Raw genomic sequence first — 20,560 nt, 5'->3', positions numbered from 1 at the left:
GGATCTGATCAATGCTCAGCAAGACCTAAAGGGTAGGGGGCAAGAGGATAGGGCCAGACTCTTCTTGGTGGTGCCCAGTGACAAAACAAGGGACAACAGGTCAAAAAAGGAACCCAGGAAGTGTCATCTGTCCTGCCTGGATGTTGTGATCCTGGTCATCCTGCTGTGGGTGGCTCTGCTTTAGCAGGGGGGTTGAAGTAGATGATCTCCAGAGGTCTCTTCCAGCCCTCACCATGCTGGGATTCTGTGACCCACTTGGGAATCCAGGTGTCAGTTGGGAGCACACACAGCAGACCCATCATCAAGAGACACAGGAACTGGGCACACTCTTACTTGCACATAGGCATGCAGCCATGCTGGGCTTCCACCTATGGCAGTGCCTTGATGGGGCCCTGCTGTCCCCAGCACTGCCAGGGCATTGGAGCTCCCCAGGTGTGTTAAATCTGGAGTTGGCACCAGGCTCAGCCTAGACCCTGGGGCAGAGGTGCCACATCACTACCACCAGCCCTCATCTCAGTGCCCACATGTCTCTCCACAGCTGAAGGAGGACCATCAGAAAGCTCTGCTGCGTCGGGAATTCGAGCTGCAGAGCCTGAACCTGCAGAGGCGTCTGGAGCAGAAGTTCTGGAGTCAGGAGAAGAACCTACTGGTGCAGGAGTCACAGCAGTTCAGGCAGAGCTTCCTCCTGCTCTTCATGAAGCTCAAGTGGTTCCTCAAGCGCTGGCGTCAGGGCAAGACGGTGCACAGCGAGGGCGAGGACTTTTTGGAGGTAGTGTGGGCTAAGGGGCTCAGCTGCCATGTGGGGGGGACCATGCTGTTGGACATCCTCTGTGTGTCCCACCCAGGGCTGCTTGGGTGTCCCCCATCCCTTGCCACGAGCAGTGGGTCCCTTCCTTACCCAAGCCATGGTGTCTACTGCAGGTGAACAGCATGAAGGAGCTGTACCTGCTGCTGGAGGAGGAGGAGCTCGCCCCGCAGCAGCAGGCAGACAACAAGATGTGCTCTGGAGATGCCTGGACCCTCAACACGGTGAGCAAGGTCCCCATGAGCCCAGGGGGTGGGCAGGAGCAGCCCCCACTGCGGCCGCATGCCATGGGGTGGTGGCTTCTTGTGGGGTGCATGGCTGGAAGAGGATGCCTCCTGCTGGGATGTCACCCCCAGGGGTGGTCCTCTGCCCCCGTGGCACCTGTGTCTCACCCTGAGGAGGTTGGGCAGCCCATGGGGTGGGGATGCAGAGGCCATCTCCCGCAGGGTCCTACCCCATCGTGGGGCCCTGGTTTCCTCCGCTCACCCCCAGTCCCATCCCTGGCAGCCCAACGAGTGCATCAAGACGCTGGCGGACATGAAGGTGACCCTGAAGGAGCTGTGCACGGAGCTGCGGGAGGAGCGGCGCGGGGCCGGCGAGCTGCAGCAGCAGTTCACCAAGGCCAAGGCTGCCTGGGAGATGGAGCGCGCCGAGCTCAAGTGCCACATCGCCCAGGTGCGGGCCCCGGGCACCCTGCGGGCTGGCGGAGCTGCCCCTGGCCCAGCGGGGACTGGGGAGCTGCCCGTGCCAGGCGCTGGCTGCCGGGGCAGGGCTGTCAGGCAGGGTGGCACTGGGGGAATCTCAATGAGCAGCCGCTCCGGCAGGAGAGTTTCTATAGCAACGGGGCTGGCACACAGATCCGACTGAGGAGCGGCAGAGGATGCTCTTTATTCCTCCACTGCCTTTATCTGGGGTGGGAGGGATGGCCCTGGGGCTCAGCATCCTTCCCCAGGGATCTGAGAGTGGCATCAGAGCCTGGGTCACAGCACAGGTTGGGGCTCTGCCCCCCTGGGGTAGGAGGTGAAGGGAGGGCAACCCAGACACTGTCCTACTCCCCCATCCCTCCAGCCCTGCCCTCACAGCAGTGGGGGCTTTCTGCTCTCTTGCACCATGCTGGCAGCAGCCCACGGCCATAGCCCACCTCCACTTCCCTGAGCAGGTGCCAGAACCTCCCAGGTGGGATTTTGCCAGGCAGAGCTCAGTGGTGGTCCTTAGTTCCCCTCTTTTACCCCCCAAAAGTGAGCAGAGCTGCCATGGAGGCAGCACCCCAGTTCTGGGGGCCTTCCTGGCTGCCCACAGCAGCAGGGTCCTTGAGGTCCACTCTGCCAGCTTGCAAGGGATGCTGCCCTGCTCCAGGAGCCAAGTCCAGCAGGCAGGACCATGGGCAGAGCAGGGTCCAAGAGGCAAAGGACAGCCCAGCAGGAAGGACTCTCAGCCCATGTCCCTCTGTGTGACCATCTGCCAGGCCATCTGGCATGGCATGGTTGCAAGCCAGGGCCGGCCACAGCTTGGCCATGCCCATGGACAAGCTGCGCTGTGCCCCAGGGCTTTGGGGGCACACATTATCTAACCTGGGCAGCACAGGATCTGCATTGGGACCTGGCATGCCTTGCCCCTTTGCTGGAGATGGCCAGCACCACGCTGGAGCTGTGGATCCCCCTCAACCACCACCATGTCCCCGCAGCTGGAGTCAAAGGCGGGCAAAGGGATCACAGAGCGTGCACTGCCAGACTGGAAGGTGGCGCTGAAGAGGGAGCGTGAGGAGCACCAGCATCTCCTGGCTGAGTCCTACAGCGCTGTCATGGACCTCACCAAGCAGCTGCAGATCAGCGAGAGGAACTGGAACCAGGAGAAAGTGGAGCTGCTGGCCCGCTTCAAGGAGGAGCAGCAGCAGGCAGAGCAGCAAGCAAAGGACCTGCAGAACAAAATCAACCAGGTATGGTGTCCCAGCACTGTGGACGTGTCCTCCAGCCTCTGTCACTTGTCCTCTGTGCATGCTCTAGAGCTTTTGCTTGCCCAGAGGGGCACAGTGCACACATTGAGTGACCAACACGTTCTGCAGTTGCAGAAAGGAGCCAACCCATGGGCACTGAAGCACTCTGAAATGGAGAAGCATGGCAGCAACTGGAAGGAGGTGGGCAAGAGAGCACAGAGGGCTCTTCTGGTACTTGTTGGGCTCAGGTCTATGCTAAGGGTTGGATGGGGGGTGGTGGGAACCCCAAATAACACCTCCTTGAATAGCAAATCAGGCTGCAAGGGGTAGCACCAGGGACTGGGGTGAATGAAAGATCAGAGTGTGGCTGAACCCCAAGGGCTTCCATGGGGTTATAAAAAGTTGATTTAAAATAGATGTGGGCACAGTGAGCCCTGTGGAGCCCTGGCTGGCCTGGAGCCCTGTGGAGCCCTGGATGCCAGGTCTAGGTGCATAGGGGAAGGTGGTAGTGCTGGAGGGGGGAGCAGGGTACAGCCCCTGCTCAGCCCATCTGTGTATGTTGGTCCTGTGGTCGCTGATACCAGAGCTTTCTTCTGTGTCCTCCTAGGCTCTCAATGAGAAAATCACAGACAAAGAGACAATCTCTGAAGCAGAAGCCAAGGGAACCAACCTCAAAAGGTGCGTGTGGTGGTGCCTGCAAGGTCCCCGAGGCACAGAGAAGGCTGCATGGGGCTGTCCTTGGGCTTGGCAGCCCTGGAAGCTGGGGAAAGGTGCAGCCATGGCCCAGGGTTGTCCTGGAGAGCAAGGAATGGCTCCCATAAAGTGCCCAGGAGAGCCCCGTTGGGGTGGGAGCAGGGTACCTCCAGCTGCTTCCCAACCCACTGCCCTGTCCCCTCTTGAGCTCTGTCCTCTCTCCTCCCACAGGACCAAGTCTGTTTCCTCCATGTCAGAGTTTGAAAGCTTGCTTGACTGTTCTCCCTACCTCCCTGGAAAGACCACACCAGGGCTGGGTGACCATTCCCGGGGCAAAAAGGTGTCCACGGCCACCCAGCTGCTGCCCAACGGGATGCGGGACGGCGCTGGCCTTCCTCCCTCCAACTGTACATATGTGAATATTGAGCAACCCGTCCCCGACAGCCTGGCCAAGGAGAAGCTGGGCATCTCCTCCTGGGACTACTCCCGGGCGAGCAGCCTCTCCGGGCACGACCCAGCCCAGAAGCAAATGCAGAGGAGCTACACGGCGCCCGACAAGACAGGGATCCGCATCTACTACAGCCCCCCGGTGGTGCGGCGGCTGGAGGCGCCCCTGGTGCACAACAAGGAGGGGAAGATCCTGATCGAACCCGGCTTCCTGTTCACCATGGCCAAGCCGAAGGAGCCGGAGGAGTCCGCCAGCGCCGAGAGCACCTACAGCCAGTGGCTGTGCAACTTCTCCAAGCAGCAGCGGGAGCTGCTGGACGGCGGCGCGGTGGAGGGCGCGGTGCCCCCGGTGCCCCGCTTCCCCTCCTCGCTGCGCGACCTGGAGATCTCCGGCAACATGAGCGACGACATGAAGGAGATCACCAACTGCGTGCGGCAGGCCATCCGCTCCAGCTCGCTGGAGAGGAAGGTGAAGAGCACCTCCAGCCAGACGGTGGGGGTGGCCCACGTGGGGACGCAGACCACCCAGACGGTGAGCGTGGGCCTGCAGACCGACCTGCCGCGGGCCGGCGGCGTGCACAGCAAGAGCTGGTCCCCGCGCAGCTCCTCCCTCATGTCCGTGCGCAGCAAGCAGATCTCCTCCTCCCTGGATAAGGTCCACTCCAGGATCGAGCGGCCTTGCTGCTCCCCGAAATACGGCTCTCCGAAGCTCCAGAGGAGGTCTTCCTCCAAGCTGGATGCCTCCAAGGACAGGAGCCTTTGGAACCTTCACCAGAGCAAGCAGAACGGTTCTGCCTGGGCCCGTTCCACCACCACTCGTGACAGCCCCGTCCTCAGCAACATCAACGATGGCTTGTCCAGCTTGTTCAGCGTGGTGGAGCACGCGGGCAGCACCGAGTCCATCTGGAAGCCAGGCTGCCCCGAGAGCGGCCGGGCCAAGCCCGAAGCCCCCAAATACGGCCTGGTGCAGGAGTTCTTCAGGAACGTCTGTGGCAGGGCACAGAGTCCCACTGCTCCCCCAGAGAAGAAGGAAGCCGCCGGGGAGGAGGGCAGCAAGAGAGCCGAGCACCCCAGCCCAGCTGCCCACCACCCGGCTGAGAACATCTCCCGTGTCCTGAACAAGAAAGTCCTCAAGCAAAGCGGCTGTGAGGACCCCAAGCCCTCACCCCCCGGCCAGGGGAGTAAGGACGCAGCCCTGCGGGACCCTGACCTTATCTCGGCCATGGCCAGCGAGGTAACGAGGCAGGGTCCTCCCCGGGGTGTCCCGCTGTGGCGGGGGACAGGGTGGCCGAGCCCTCTAACCCCGCTGTGCCCTGTCTATCTTTGCAGGACGTGGCGTGTGACTGCAGCACCCAGTCCCTCACCTCCTGCTTCGCCCGGCCATCCCGCTCCGCCGTCCGCCACTCCCCCTCCAAGTGCAAACTGCACCCTGCGGACCCCCCCAGGGCGGAGGAGAAGCCGGGGGCCTCGAGTGAGTGAGGAGGGGGGGCCGGGGGCCGCAGCGTGCCTGCTATCCATCTCCTGAAGGAAGATCGCCCGCGCTGACACCCCGGGGGGCCCCTCTGGGAGGTGTCGCGGGCGCATCTGTCTCCTAACCCTCCCCTGGCCCCCGGGGACGCTTAGGAAGCAGATGTGGAGCCGTTGGTGGAGGCTGTCGGTAGCCCCGGGGTGCGTGGGGATGACCCTGCTGTAGCAGGGGGGTTGGACTAGATGAGCTCCAGAGGTCCCTTCCAGTTCTCACCACGCTGGGATCCTGCTGGGGCGGTTGCTTCACCTCTTGCCTGTCGGAGCAGTTGCTGGCACTCGATTGTCCTTACTAGTGCCCACCACCCCAGGAACGTCAGCTGAGACCTCAGTAGTTTGCAGCACCCTGGGAATGTCAGCTGAGACCCGGCCATGCTGAGGGCTCACCGGGACCTGGGAAGGGGAGAGTGGGTTAGGACAGGCTGCTCACGTATATGGGGCAGGCTGGGGCGAAGTGTGGCCGGGCCGCCGAAGGGATGCGGTGGCTGGAGGCACGCGTTGGCCTCTGTGGGTGGAGGGTGCTGGCTCTGGTCCTCTTGGCCACCGCCAGCACTGCCTGCCCTGCCCGAGCCCCAGCGCATCCCTGCCAGCCCCGCTTGCAGCGCGGTTGCATCAGCCAGGGGCCACACGTGCTTCCCCGGGCAGGAAGCAGGCGGGGAGGGTCACTGGGGTGGGGGCCCTCCCCGGCCACCCTTCTTTCTCGGGGTGGAGGAGGGGGGTTGCTGCTGGAAAGGGTCTGGGTGGACCCAGTGGATCCTCCTGGCGCAGAGGTGTGGGTGCTGGGTGCTCAGCATGGGGACCCACGGCGTGTGTGCGCACATGCCTATCTCCTGCCACCATCCCGAGGGGCTGTGGTGCCTCCCTGCGTTGCACCCACTGCCCTGCCTGGGGCCACTGGTAGTTACTTGCCTCTCCAAGTGCTGAAGATACATATTGCTCTTTTTTGTTGGTTTTGTTTTCCTTTCTTTCTTTGCCCCCACCCCCCCTCTTTGTTTTCCTCCCCTTCTGGCTCTGCCCATCTCTGGACAGCCTGCAATGTAAAACCAAGTGCATTTTAAAACTGCCCAAACCAGCTGCATGGGAGGTGCACCAGCTGGATTCAGAGATTGTGCTTGGGGAGGTTGCAGCGTGGCCACTCTCACCACCACTAAAAGCCTTACCCTGGCAGGGAGGGGGGCAGCAGCCACAGCAGCCATAGCCGTGCAGAGCTCCTGGGTCTGGGGACTTGCATCCCAGCCCCACACAGAGCAGGGCTGGTGTGAAAGCAGCGATTCCCAAGGCGGCTGCCTGACCTATTTTCGAGCTGCAGGCCAGGGGCCAGGCAGGGACTAGCCCAGATAGAGCTGCTTGCAGGTGCCCTCATGTCTGGGGGCTCTGGGCATTGCTCAGGCTGCGTCCTTTGCCCTGGGGACTCCGTGCATTGCTCCAGAGACTCCATGTGTGGCTCTGGGGCTTTGTATCTGGTCCAGGGACACCGTGCACTGCTCTGGGGCTCCATACATGGTTCCAGGGGCTCTGTCTGTTGCTCTGAGTCCATGGACACTGACCCAGGGGCTCCATATACTGCTATGGGACCTCTGTGCATTGCTCTGGGGCTCTCTATTCTGTTCCAGTAGCTCCATGCCTTGCTCTGGAACTATGTACACAGCTCCTGGGACTCCACACATTGCTCCAGGGCTGTGTGCATTGCTCCAGGACCTCTGAGCATTGCTTTGAGTCCATGTACACTGCTGCTTCAGGGGCCCCATACACAGCTCCAGGACCTCTGCATGGCACTGAGGCTGTGTACGTTGCTCTGGGAGCTCTGTATGTTTCTCAAGAGTATGTATACACTGCTCCAGGGGCTCTGTGCATTGCTCTGGGGCTCTGTACACTGCTTCAGGGGCTCTGTGTGCTGCCCCTGGGGTCCTGCACGTTGCTCTGGGGCTCTGTACACTGCTCCAGGACATCTGTGCATTGCTCTGGGGCTCTCTACACTGCTCCAGAGGCTCCCTATGCTGCCTTGCTGTCATCTTGCAGCTTCGCTTGCAAAAAGGCTCCTGCGGCTGTAGCTGCTGCCCCCTCCTGTCCAGCCGCTCGCTGCCCGGCAGGGCTGCATCACTGCCACGTCGCAGCCTCCGTCAGCATCTCGGCGACGGCCACTCACTGCCTGTGTCTCCGGACACACCAGCATCAGCCAGGGCCAGCAGGCCCGGCACCCATGGCCTTTTGTCCGGCCCCTGGGGGACCCTGGTCACCCGGGTGTGGGACGTGTGGGGCAGGCGCTGCCCACCCACCCTCACCAGCAGCTGGGGCCAGGCAGCAACTTCCCTTCCTGCCAGGGGGGAGTGGGGTCCCTGCACCCCCACCGTGGGCAACCTCCTGCTGTACATAGATCCCTCGGGGTGGTTTTTAGCATTTTCCTTGCTAAGGGGGACTTGGGGGTCGGGTTGGGTTGTTTGTTGTTTTGGGGTTCTGTTGTTTTGGTTTTGTTGGGTTGGGTTTTTTTTAAAGACTCTACTTTTGGAATGTGGTTTCTCATTTTTACAGCTGCCTTTTGATTATTTGTAATGTTGGTGGGTTCTGTCTTACTCTGTAAATAGCAGTGCTGGGCATTCCCCACGGGGCCAGGGGCTGCGCCGGGGCTGACGAGGGAGTGCCGAAGGCGGCGGGGGGAGATCCCGTGGAGGTGGTTGGTCCAGCCTCTGCCCTTGTCCTTCCCCCACACACCACTGCCCAGCCCAGGCAGAGCCCTGCCTGCCCCTGCCCTGTCCTCCTGCTCCCTCTCGCCAGCCCATGCCAAGGTCGCATGAAGGGCACCTTCTGCCCCGATGACAGGCGCCCTGCTCCCGCTGTCCTGCACCCTGCCTGCTTCTCCTGTGATGAATAAAGGCCCTGCAACCCCTCACCCACACCCTTGGTGCTGCCTGACTGCGCTGCCTGTCCTGTTTGGTGCTGCTGTGGAGGGGAGTGGGGGTGTCTGGAGCACCCAGGGGTGAGGACATGCATCTAGATAGGTCCTGTCCCTCTGTCCCCACCATCCTGCCCACTGCCCAGCCCACACAGTGTCCCATCCTCTCCTCACCCACCTGGCTCTCCCCAACACCATCCCCATGTGCTGACCCCACCTGTGCCATACCACCAGAGCTCCTTGGCATCACCTGTGGGTGCTCCATGGTCTCAATGCCCAGGCTGTCACCTCATGCCAGGCTCCTTTTGGCTCTGCATTGTTATGCTGGTGTTCTCATGCCTGCCCTGTCTTCTGCTCAGTGTCTCACCCCCGCCTACGTGTGGACCCCACATCCCCTTACCCTTCCCTGCCCATGGCTCCTTGCCCTTCTGCCCTCATCACCTGCCAGTGCCAGCCTCCTCCAGGCTCACTATGTTAAACTGCCTCTACCTGAGGGTCCTCTGTCACCCACCAGGACTCGCCACTCCTTTGCTCCTCCATCATCTTTCATGTCACATCCCTTTTATGTCTGCTCTTCAATCCCCCATGTCCTAGCTTTCCTTCTTGTTCTCCATCTAGGATCACAGCCCTTTCCATTGCCCTCATCCCTCTTTATTCTCCTCTTTTATCACCCACCTAACTCATCCCATCCCTCCTTCCTATGCTTTTGTTACCATCTGTCTTATGCTTCCCTGTTATCCTTCTCCATTACTTCACAGTTCCTTTTGTCTTTGGCCATCTCCCACTGTTTTCTTATCCCTGCTCTTCTTCCTTCATCTCCCCCTTGCTCTTTGTCCTCTACCACCTGCTATCTATCTTTATTTCCTCTTCCCTTTTGCCCACCTTCATCCTCCACCTCCCACTGTCCCCCGTCGTTCCCCATGCCCCAACACCACCCATTTTCCTGTTCTTGCTCATCCTCTGCTTCCTACCATCTGCCCAGTCCTCATCATCCTCCTTCAACCTCTCTTTTCCTTGTCATCATCCTTCACTTCCACCTAATGTCAGTACTTTGTCCTCCACTTTCCACTCTCTTCTGTACCTTGTTCCTCAGCCTCCATCTCATACCTCTTCTTCCTCCCTCTCAGCCTCCCTGTCCTTCCTGTGATCCTCCACCTCCCATTGTTCCTCATCCTTTTTCATGCTCTTTCACCTCTTGTCCTGTCCCTCCTCATACTCAACCATCCCTTGTCAGTCACTGGTCTCCTACACCTCTCCCCATCCCTCCTTATCCTGCCAAATGTCCAGCCTACCTCACAGATCTCCCCTCCACCTGCTTCTGGTCTCCAATCATTCTCCCTTTTCTCCTTCACCTCTGAAACCCATCCCAACCTCCCACCTTCTCCCAGCTTCATCTCCCCTTTGTCTTCTCCTCTGTCCTCCCTGCACTCTCTTACTCCCAGCACATCCTACTGTTACTTTCAACCCTTCCTCCTTTGCCTGCCTTCTATCCCATCCATTACCAAGCCAGGGATGCCACAGCCATCCCTGATGCAAGCAGGAAGGGCCCTTACTGCTGGGGATGGGAGGTGGAGCTAGGGTAGATGGAGAACCTGCCTCCCACCTCATCCCTGTGCTCAAGGCACTTCCATATGGCTTGCAAGCAGGAAGAGTGATGCTGGACATCAGGAAACACTTGTCCCTAGGGGTGGTGCAGCTGGATGTGGCCACTGGGGATCACTGCCCTTGGAAGGTTTCACAACTCAACTAGATGAAGTCACCAATGTCCTGCTTTAGCATTAGCAATAGCTATTTTTGAACATGGAACTTGACCAGAGCCCCCTGGGAGCCCTTCCAGCACACAAATCTTTGGGAGACTTCTCCAAGCAGTGGAAGATTTCCAAGGGGGGGGCAAGAAAGGCCAGGCATGGCTTTGAATGCAGTGCTTGGGATGCTGAAGGACATAAGGAACTCTCTCTGCCACATGTAGCTGCTCCATGGTGCTCAAGCAAGACCCTGCCATGCTGCTCAAAGCAGAAACCATCCCATGCTACCTGAACAGGACCACCCCACACTGCTCATGCAGGACACTCATGTGCCTTGAGCAGGATCCCATCAGCCTGCTTAAGGAGGACCATCCCACACTGCTTGAGCAGGACCACACCACACTACTCCAGGACCATTCTATGCTGCTCAAGCAGGACCATTCCAGGTTGCTTGAGCAGGATCATCCTAATGCTGCTCCAGAACTATCCCATGCTGCTCAAGCAGAACTTCTCCAGGTTGCTTGAGCAGAATGCTCTAATGTAGCTTGAACTGAACCTTTCCATGCTGCTTAAGCAGAACCATCACCCCATGTAGCTTGAGCAGAACCACTCCCGACTGTTCAAGCAGGACCATCCCAAGCTGCTTGAGTACCATGGGCCAGACCAAAGTGGCTTCCTGACAGACTGCCAGATCCCAGGCTAGTGAACTATCTCTGAGATGACTGCTCAGAACCTACAGCCAGGGGCACATGCACCATCCCTGTTTTCACTCCCTCAGTCTGGGCCATGCAGGGACTTGTCCTTCACCTTGCAACGACCTTGAGGCTGCACCAGGGCATAAGGCTGCTGGCACTGCTGCCAAGGGGAGGAAAGGTCGCCTCTCCATTTTGAGGCATCTCTGGTCTCTGAAGGACCTATGCACAGGGCCTGCTCAGAGCATCCCACACCACTCCCACACCAGGGCCAGCCAGCCTCGCTCCACCACAGACTTTGCCTTGCAGTGTTGGAAGCTCCAGCCACCCCATGGAGAGGGCCTTTCCCTTCCCAGGGTGTCTGAGGGACCATCCTACCTCAGGATGGGCAGGGACAGGGCAGCCAGTGTCTTGTTGGGGTGGGAGGGGGGGTGTCTGTAAAGCATTCCTGTCCACATGCCTTCTTGGCTGGGAAATCTGGGGGAGGGTGGAGGGAATTTGCTGCCTGTGTTAGAAGCTAGCTGAACGTACGTGTCTCCCCGAGCTGGATTTCTTCTTGCAGATCTTCAGACTCTTGTATATTGTACTGGGATTTTTACATTCAATTACTGTAGAAAACAAAAATTTAAACCAAGTCTGTTAAGAAAAAAAAGGGGAAAAAAAAAAGAAAAAGAAACATTAAAAATCTCTCTAAAAAATGATGAATAAAAGTTGTCTCCAAGTCCTCTTCTTACAAACATCTCAGAGAAGTGATGAGTCTCCAGGGGTGGCTTTCCAGCTCCCAGCCCTGCCTGGCCCCTGCCTGCCACAGCCCCTGGGGACACCAGGTGTGGTGAAGATGTAGCTCCTGTGGTTTGTGATGTCCTGGGCAATGGGGGAAGCAGTCCCCATCTCTCAGCATCTATCTGGCTGCGGAGAACCTCAGCCCCAGTGTGAGGCAGCTTGAGTGGTTTGTCAGTGGCCTCCACGGGTCCCCAAAGGTTCTGTCCCCGCTATAGGACAGGGCACAGTTGAGGCCATGCCTGGAGCCCAGTTTTGTGGTCCTGGGTAGTGCACATGTGGCTGAATCTGAAACTGGAGGCAGCTCCCAGACAAGTCACCCATTCACCACGGCCATTCACCACAGCCCATGGTGCTGCAAGGTGCGACAGGTGTTCACAGCAGATGGCCAGGCTCTGGGCCAGATCCTCAAACACTGGGTTCAGGTTTGGGTCTCTGACTAGAAGGACATGGAGGTGCTGGAACAGGTCCAGAGAAGGGCAATGAAGCTGGTGAAGGGTCTGGAGAAGAGGGCTGGTGAGGAGCAGCGGAGGGAAGTGAGGTTGTTTAGTTTGCAGAAGAGGGGAGACCTCATTGCTCTCTACAACTACCTGAGCCAGGTGGGTGTTGGTATCTCCTCCCAAGTAACAAGTGATGGGACAAGAGGAAATGGCCTCAAGGTACACAAAAGAAGGTTTAGCTCAGACATGAGGAACAGTTTCTTCCCCAAAAGGGTTGTCAAGCGCTGGAACAGGCTGGCCAGGGCAGTGTTGGAAGAGCCATCCCTGGGGGGTTTGAAAAGCCGTGGAGATGTGGTGCAGAGGGACATGGCTTCATGCTTAGACTAGATAACCCTAAAGGTCTCTTCCAACCCAAACGATTCCACGGTTCTGTGACCCTGCGGGGCTGGCAGTGCAGAGCAGGGCACAGCAGAGCCGCAAGGCTGGCAGCTGAGCGGCAGAGGGCAGGCTGTGTGCGCCTGTGCTGCGCAGTCCCGGAGCCGGGAGCTGCGGCTCGCTCCTACTGCTCCGCAGCACAGGGACAAAGGAAGGTGGCTGCCTTTACGGCTGTGCGAGGATACCCTCCGAAGCCTGCGGACAGCTACGAAGTGACGTGGGGAAGGCAGTTCTCGAAGCCCTCCAACACGCTGCTGCTGCTGAAGGTGCCACCTCTCCCTGCACCCAGTTTTCCTTCCTCTGCAGCCTGGGCTTCCACCACATCTTTTACGGACCTGGCCCCCTCTTGCAGAGTGAGAACAGCAGCCGGCAGCAGAGCCCAAGTAAACAAAAGGAGCTGCTGGGAGAGGAGAGTGCGTCTTTATAACGTTAATTGGCCCCATCGAGGAGACAAACATTGTTTTGGTGACGAGATGGCTCCAAAAAGCTCAGGCAAACAGCACTAACGCGTCTCCTGGGTTTGATTTGTAACCCTGATTGCCTTACTAGCTCATTTACATGCAAAATTATGATGAATATATTGTCTGTACTCTGCAGAGGGCTAAATTGCCAGGTTCTGATGTTCAGCAGCTGCTCTTGGAAGGTTAATACAGCCTGAAATGCGGGGGGCTCACTCCCAGTGACAGCAGAGGCAGGAAGGAAAGAGCTCAGGCTTGATGGTTGTGTTCAGCACAGCCTGGCCTGGTTTAACAGCCCCTGATACCCTGCGATCTGGGAGCAGATGGCTGGTGGGGGAAGGAGAATGCTTGAGCCAAAGGGCTGTGGGGCTGGCATGTGCTGGAACCCAGAGCCATATTGGTATTGAGCCCTTACATCCACAAACAAAGGAGCTGATAACTCCCAGCAGGACTGCAAGGCTGGTAGCGGGCTGCTGATTAGCTTCCTCTGCAGCCAGCAGCCAGCAGGAGTGTCATCAGTGGGGAGAGGTGTGTGATTCGGTGGTTAACCCCATTGCTGCCGTGTGCTGATTCATTCAGCACAAGCAAAGGGCTGCCCAGCATGGCCATGTCCTGAAAATCAGCAGCGAAAACCCCCGCGGGGAGACCCACAGCCCAGTCACATCCTCCCACACCATCTCCTCTGGCTCACTGTGGCCTCGCTGTGCCCAGGATCCACTGCTTCAGTCCACAGGGTGGCAGTGTGGGTGGGAGAAGGGGGATGCCAGGGACATAGCCCAGGAGTGGCCATGGTGCTGCACGGCGCCTTCCCTTCTGTCCCTGCCAGGCACGTTGGAGCTGCAGCACCAGCCCCACCAGCCTGCAGCTCTCTGCTGGCAGCCCTGCTGCTTGCTCACCTCCCAGTCTAGGGCCAGCACAGGTACCTGCCAGGCCCACGAGCTCCACAGGCCCTTAGTAATATCTCTGACCCTGAGCACATCCCTTTGCCAGCACTGCCTGGGCCACAGGCTGACCCTTGCCATCAGTTTTCCACCCAGCTCCCTCTCTCACACATGCTCTACACGTCCCAGGAGTGTTTGCTGGTGTCACCTGGCATTCCTTCCAGTCCTTTTTATTCTGCCCCTCATTCAGTGGTCCAGTTGTGGACCACTGAAGTGAAAGTGTGAGAAGGGCTGTGCCAAAGGTGTGTGTGTGTACCAACTACATGGGTCTCAGCCCTGTACACAGTTGCCAAGAGGGTTGCTGGACTCCAGCAAGAGGAGAGAGCATGGGAAAACACATCCAGGAAAGTGTGTCCAGCAGGTCTGGAGAGGTCCTTCTCCCCCTCTACTCTGCCCTGGTGAGACCACACCTGGAGTACTGTGTCCAGTTTGGGCCTCCCCAAATCAAGAGACAGGGATCTGCTGGAGAGAGTCCAAGGGAGAGCTACAAGGGGACTTGAGCATCTCCCGCTCGAAGAGAGACTGAGCCCTGGGGCTGTTTAGTCTGAAGAAGAGAAGACTGAGGGCAGATGTGATCAATGCCTATCAATACCAGAGGGGTGGGTGTCAAGTGGATGTGGCCAAGCTCTGTTCAATGGTGCACAGTAATCAGACAAGGAGCAACGGATACAAACTTGAACATACAAAGTTTCACTTCAACATGAGGAGAAACTTCTTTGCAGTGAGGGTGAGGAGCACCGGAGCAGGCTGCCCAGAGAGGTTGTGGAGTCTCCTTCTCCGGAGACTTTCAAAGCCAGCCTGGATGCATTCCTGTGCAGACTACCCTGGGGGATCCTGCTTTTGGCAGGGGGGGTGGACAACCTCTAACATGCTGTGATTCTGTGACTGAGTTTTCTGCTTTGCAGGTGCATTGTGAGAGGTGAGACAGCTGCTCCCCATCCAGCAGCTTCCTGGGCCACAGCTGTGGGCAGTTGAAACACAACAACAAAACTCCTTGGCGGCTGCAGCCCGTACTGGACAGTGCTGAGTGAAGGATGGCTGATAGGACATGGTGCTGCCCTGGCCTCATGGCTCAGTATGTCCTGCCCACAGCAGGAACCAGTTGCTGGAGAGAAATCATGCTGTCACTGAGTCTGGTGGGGAATTTCAGCTGGACAAATCACTGAGAGCAAAAGGCCAATGAGAAGGAAACCAGAGAGTACCTCCCAGCTCTGCAAACCACCTCTTTGTTGGCTCTGGGGCACCTGTCCTGTGACTGGCAGAGTGACAAAGCCCTTTCCCAGCAGTGGGGTGATTTTCAGGCCCCTGCCTGGCATGTAGGGAGGGGCAGAAGATTTGTCAGTGAGCTGTTCAGCCCTGCACCCTGGAGACAGAGGCTGTTAAAACTAAGGGTTGGCAACTTGAAATGGAAAATGTTTCCATGTGAGGTGGCTTCTGAAGGACTTTTAGATGTGCTGGGTTTGTCCTGCTTCTCAGGAGATCATCAGTGTGACTTCCACTTGGGGTTGCCAAGTGTACCCCAAAGCTCAGGGGGCTGTGTCATGACTCCAAGGGGAGTGCTGGAGGAGTACAACTCTCATAGCCCCTGGGGAGCTTCAAAAACATCCCTGCCCAGTAGCCTCAGTGGCTGAGCTGAGACTTTTCTTTAAAAATGCCTTGTTGTAAGAGGGATCATGATGGTAAGCACAGTGCTGACTGGTGCAGGGCCATACCTCTTTGGCTGTATCTCTACTGTGTCTGCCCACAGAGCAAGCCTGGGCCTGGGGACCGGTGGTCCCAGGCTGAAAGTCCAGCAGGGAATGTGTAAAAACTGGGCATCTGGAGGGGTGTGGACTTGTGCTGGAGACTTCACCTCCATCCATGTGGTTTTCTGAGTCTCTGCACCCTAAGGTCAAACTATTCCTTCCTGTGATTTGTTAATGAGATGAACACAATGAGGCTGTGCTGCAGCTTTCCAGGACAGCGATTTTTACACCTTATGGCTGCAGAAGCTTTGCTTCATGGTGGTGTGAGGGTGGCTGACCGACTTGGAGCCTGCTGAGCCCATGTTGGAGAGGTGCAGAGAGCATCTCTGGAGTGTGTCCACAGGATACAGCCCATGGAGGGAGGTGTCATCTGAACTACTCCTAGCTTTCATCTTGGAGGAAACCACCTATGTTCTTCCAAATGGAGCCAAAAAACACAGCCCTTGAGCAGTGTGGGCGGCCAGCAGACTAACACCAGAGCAGGGAACTGCAGCACAGGAGTGCCCTTCAAAACTAGGGGGCATCCTTAGTAGAAAATAGACACCAGCACCAGCCACTTTTGCCTGTAGAACTGTTTCTGTCCTCTTTGGTCATGAGGATGTTGCATGGAGTGGCAGATATTACATTCACCAGTCCACAGGTTTGCATCTCCTGCAGCATACAACAAGGTAATGCATCCAGGAAAACACCAAATAGATACTGCTGTAGGCTGTGCCTGCTCACTAACACCAGACCACTGCTCTCCAGCCTGAGGAATACTGTGCCAAGTTCAAGGTTGTGGACTTTTGTCTCTTGAGTGCTCTTTGGCCCCAGCCCAAACTGCCACAAAAACTGCCTGTGGCTCCACAACAAGTAGCAACCTGGATGCAGCAGAGAGTCACTCAAAGAGGTGCTGTTCCCCAGTGCAGAAGAGACTCCCAAGGTTTCAGCAACTACCTCAGCAATGCCATCAGGGCAATGCAGCTCAGCACAGCAAATGTCAAGGACTGAGCTGACAGTGAGCCTGCTGTGAGCAATACCACCACAGGCAGCTCCTGCTTCTACGGACAGAGACTCATGGATTCAGACTGGTCCCTTGGCTCCAACCTTCTGCTCCAACCTTGTCTGGTTGAAGTTTTGCTGTCCCCACGGGCTGACACCCTGTGATCATTCTGGGCCCCTGGTCAAGCATTTGGCTGCCTTCTTGGTGGGGGAAAAAAAGAAGAGCTTAATTTCTCACTAACCACACAAGATCTGTAACATTTTTGCAGGGAGGAAAGGTGCTCAGTGAAGCTATGTGGCTCATTTTACTCACCCAGCCAGCCAGTGCTGGGCAGCTGGAGTGTTGTGAACCAAAATAAAGGTGGTTTTATGCAGGGAGCCAGGCATCAAGTGTGGCCATGGCCTCTGAGGCTGTTTTGAGGCTGCTGAAGGAGGATCTCATCCATAGCAGCTGCCAGGCAGTGGTGAGGGTGTTGCTGATGGGGGAGACATGGCTGAAGGGGTAGCGAAATCAGCGGGGGAGACAGCTGATGATGGGTGGATGTGGGCTGGGGGGACTTGGGGGTGCTGGTGGATGAGAAGCTCAACAGGAGCCAGCAGTGAGCACTTGCAGCCCAGAAAGCCAACCAGAGCCTGGGCTGCATCAAGAGAAGCAGAGCCAGCAGGGCCAAGGAGGTGATTCTTCAGCTCTACTCTGCTCTGCTGAGACCACACCTGGAGCACTGTGTCCAGTTCTGGAGCCTCTGTTCCAGGAAGGATCTGGAGGTGCTGGAAGGTGTCCAGAGAAGGGCCACAAGGAGGAGCAGAGGGCTGGAGCTGCTCTGCTCTGGAGACAGGCTGAGGGAGTTGGGGTTGTGCAGGCTGGAGAGGAGGAGGCTCTGAGGAGACGTTCTTGTCTTGACTTTTGAGGGTGTCAGGGAGGGATAGGACTGGGGGGGATGGAGCAAAACTGGAAGTGGGGAGATTCAGCTTGAGTGTTAGGAAGAAGTTGTTGCCCATGAGGGTGGTGAGAGCCTGGCACAGGTTGCCCAGGGAGGTGGTGGAAGCCTCCTGCCTGGAGGTGTTTGCAGCCAGGCTGGAGGTGGCTGTGAGCAACCTGCTGTGGTGTGAGGTGTCCCTGCCCATGGCAGGGGCTTGGAACTGGCTGAGCCTTGAGGTCTCTTCCAGCCCTGACAATTCTCTGATTCTAAGGGAGGGGAAGAGCGCTGCTGGAGGAGCTGGCAGGGGCCGTGGCTGTCAGAGAGAGGCACCACCAGCGGGGGAGAGGCGTGACATGGCTGAGGGGAGAAACCGCTGACATCAGGGACAGCTACGGCTGACCCGGGACAGCGCCGTCGGGAAGGGCACGGCTGACAGGGGAACACTGCAGATACGTGGGGGCGAAACAGCCGGTGGGGAGTCACCGCTAATGGGGGCGGCAGAGGCGAGGCGGCCGAGCGGCGCAGAGCAGCCGGCCGCGGACAGGGCTGACAGAGGGGGCACGGCAGGCGGGGGTGGGGAAAGATGGCTGCCGGGGGGCACGGCTGCCGGGGTGACATGGCTGACAGCACCGCCCCGCCGCCGCCCGGCCCCCCGCGGCGCGGCCCCGCCCCGGGGCTGGCGGCCAGGCTCGGCGGCACCCGGCGCGGCGGACGGCCGAGCTCCGGAGCTGCGGGGCGGCGCTGCCCTCCGCCTCGCCTGCCGCCGCCGTCAGGGCGTTCCGCCGCCGTCCCCGCCCCCGGCTCCGCGCCGCTTTGAAGCGGGCTCGGCGGCCGCCCACCCGCCCAGAGCTGCCGGCGCCCAGCCATGGTGCTGCCCGAGGAGCAGGCCCGGCTGTACCGGCCGCGGCCCGAGCTGCTGCCGGCGGCACACGTCGCGTCGCTGTCCCACTACCAGCGTCTCTACCAGCGCTCCGTGGAGGAGCCGCACGGTGAGGGCCGCTGGCGGTAGCCCCCTCCTTGCCCGCTGCCCCCGGGCAGGGCCGCGGCGGGGCCGGGGAGGCTGACGCGGAGCGGTTCCTCCGGGGGACTGCTGGCAGGCAGCGGGGCTGGGGGTGCCGGGTGGGCAGGAGGGGCTGGCAGGGTGTTGGGGCCGCGGCGAACCCCAGAGGCGTGGGGTGTAGGGATAGGGGGGCTGCTTCTTTTGCTCTTTAAAGCATTGCCTTCCTCATCCTTCCTCAGTCATGAGCTCTGGCCGTTGCCTTTGCAGAGTTTTGGGGTGACATTGCTAAAGAGTTCTACTGGAAGACTCAGCCCACGGGACCCTTTCTGAAGTACAACTTCGATGTGACCAAGGGAAAGATCTTCATCGAGTGGATGAAAGGGGCGACCACCAACATCTGCTACAACCTCCTGGACAGAAATGTCAACGAGAAGCAACTTGGCGACAAAATTGCTTTTTACTGGTAAATTTCTGGCTTTGTTGTGGTGCAGAAGGTGTGAAAGGGTCATGCTGAAGTGTGCAAAGAGTGTTGACTTGTCACCATCCCTGGAAGGACTGAAAAGCCATGCAGGTGTGGTGCTGAGGGACAGGGTTAATGGTGACCTGACAGTGGACTCAATGATCTCAAAGATCTCTTCTAACCTAAATGGCTCTGTGATTTGTACTGTGAGGTGATTGAAACATGGTAAAAACTGAGAGGCTCTAATGTTTGCATAGGGACAGCAGGTGTTTGCTTTTTCTGCATTCGAGAGGAGCTGCTGAGTGGAGCTTCTCAGCCCATTCTGGGATGGCCTGGAGTAGCTCAGCACAGCAGCGTGGAGCTCCTGGCTTCTAGCTCTGCCCTTGCAGTGGTACCTGCTAAATGACATTGAGGGAGGTGCCACAATTCCCTAGTGAAGGAGCTGGCAGAAGGAGGGAGGCATGGGCTGAGGAAGAGTTAACATCCACCAGTAAAAGCTGATAAACCCCAGATCTCTTCATGTTTTGTGGCTCTGGCAAGTTTCCTCTCCTGTGGCAGAAAGGTTCTCCCAAACCCTCGGCTTGTGTATTGGTTCCTTGCTCTTGAGGGTGTGTATTTTCCATGATGCCTTCAGCAAGGCTGGCTTCTGTCTGTTACCTCTGGGAAGCAAAGTTAACTTCCAGGCCTGTCTGAAGGATGTTTGTGTATTTATTGCCAGAGCAGTTCCTAGTGGTGAAAGCCACATGAAGCTTGAAATTTTCGTGTTGGTGCCAATGATGTTTCCCTGGTGAAGGGTGAGGTCCAGAACTCATGCTCCACTGAGGAACTGGCTCAGCTGGCCCCACAGCTGTGTCCCTAGCCTGGGCACAGTGCCTTGCCCACCTGTGTTCTGCTGTGTCCCATGACCTGGCATTTCTTTTGTGTGGCTGTGACTGTATGTGGTGGTACAGAAGCACAATTAGATGTCCCACTTGTGAGGGTTACAGTGACTAGTTGGGTTATGGGGATGCCCTGCAGCAGAGTGGTGGACAGCTCTGCTGCTTTGAGTGATTTTGTGCAGCTGAAGGGGGGGTGTGTGTGTGTGTGTGTGTCCAGTCACCTGGTGACTAGGGGCTAGCCCACTACAGAAAGGAACATCTTTATACTGGTGTAGTTCTGACTGGATTCATACTTGAGTTTCAAGCCATGAAGCTGCTGCTTCAGTAGAAGAATTATCACTTGCTGCCTAATAAATAATCATAGTGGTAAGAGACAGGTGAAATGTGGGAAGTATTTACTTCCCTGCTAGGCAAATACCTTCTCTAACGCACTCAGCTGTAAAATGACTGCAGCCTCTGAATGAAAACTCCTTTGTAAACTCATTCAGGTGAAGGTGTGCCAGCAAACAGAGCCATTTGGCAGCTGCACTGGGTTTTGTGGAGGGAGTGGGTGCATTATTGTGCTTGCACATAAATCTCTGGGTGACAGCTAGGCAGCAGCCTACGGCTTTCGTTTGGGCTTGGTGCAGGTTTCTCCTCTTAGTGATTCTGGCAGCCTTCATGGGGCTATTTGTGAGCAAAACTCGCAGTGGGTATTCAAATGGTGGGTGTCTGGCAGTCCTGGTGTTCAGTGCTGGAAACCAAGGTGTCTCTTCCTCCTTAGCAAACAGGTTTTTTCCTGCCTATTTTGGGA

The 20,560-nt window shown here is 57.9% G+C and overlaps 2 protein-coding genes across 4 annotated transcripts in view; both read left to right on the top strand.

Moving 5' to 3' along the window:
- The window catches only part of SOGA1 (suppressor of glucose, autophagy associated 1), a 28,157-nt gene extending 22,089 nt beyond the window's left edge, over positions 1-6,068 (top strand). Inside the window, exons 8-15 of the mRNA XM_054173550.1 lie at positions 539-769; positions 922-1,029; positions 1,313-1,480; positions 2,490-2,741; positions 2,868-2,939; positions 3,346-3,416; positions 3,663-5,112; positions 5,208-6,068. Coding sequence (XP_054029525.1) covers positions 539-769; positions 922-1,029; positions 1,313-1,480; positions 2,490-2,741; positions 2,868-2,939; positions 3,346-3,416; positions 3,663-5,112; positions 5,208-5,357 — 2,502 coding nt within the window. The 3' untranslated portion in view covers positions 5,358-6,068. The remainder of the gene's footprint in view (positions 1-538; positions 770-921; positions 1,030-1,312; positions 1,481-2,489; positions 2,742-2,867; positions 2,940-3,345; positions 3,417-3,662; positions 5,113-5,207) is intronic.
- A 12,079-nt stretch (positions 6,069-18,147) lies between these two features.
- ACSS2 (acyl-CoA synthetase short chain family member 2) overlaps positions 18,148-20,560 on the top strand; it is a 35,508-nt gene continuing 33,095 nt past the window's right edge. Inside the window, exons 1-2 of one of the 3 annotated variants that reach the window (XM_054173441.1) lie at positions 18,148-18,418; positions 18,697-18,892. In XM_054173441.1, the coding sequence (XP_054029416.1) occupies positions 18,295-18,418; positions 18,697-18,892 (320 nt within the window). In that variant the 5' untranslated portion in view covers positions 18,148-18,294. The remainder of the gene's footprint in view (positions 18,419-18,696; positions 18,893-20,560) is intronic. The other 2 variants (XM_054173440.1, XM_054173439.1) reach the window with 2 other exon arrangements.

This window comes from Dryobates pubescens, chromosome 26, assembly GCF_014839835.1.
Source record: "Dryobates pubescens isolate bDryPub1 chromosome 26, bDryPub1.pri, whole genome shotgun sequence".
NCBI lineage: Eukaryota > Metazoa > Chordata > Aves > Piciformes > Picidae > Dryobates > Dryobates pubescens.
This window is presented reverse-complemented; position numbering and strand designations above follow the sequence as displayed.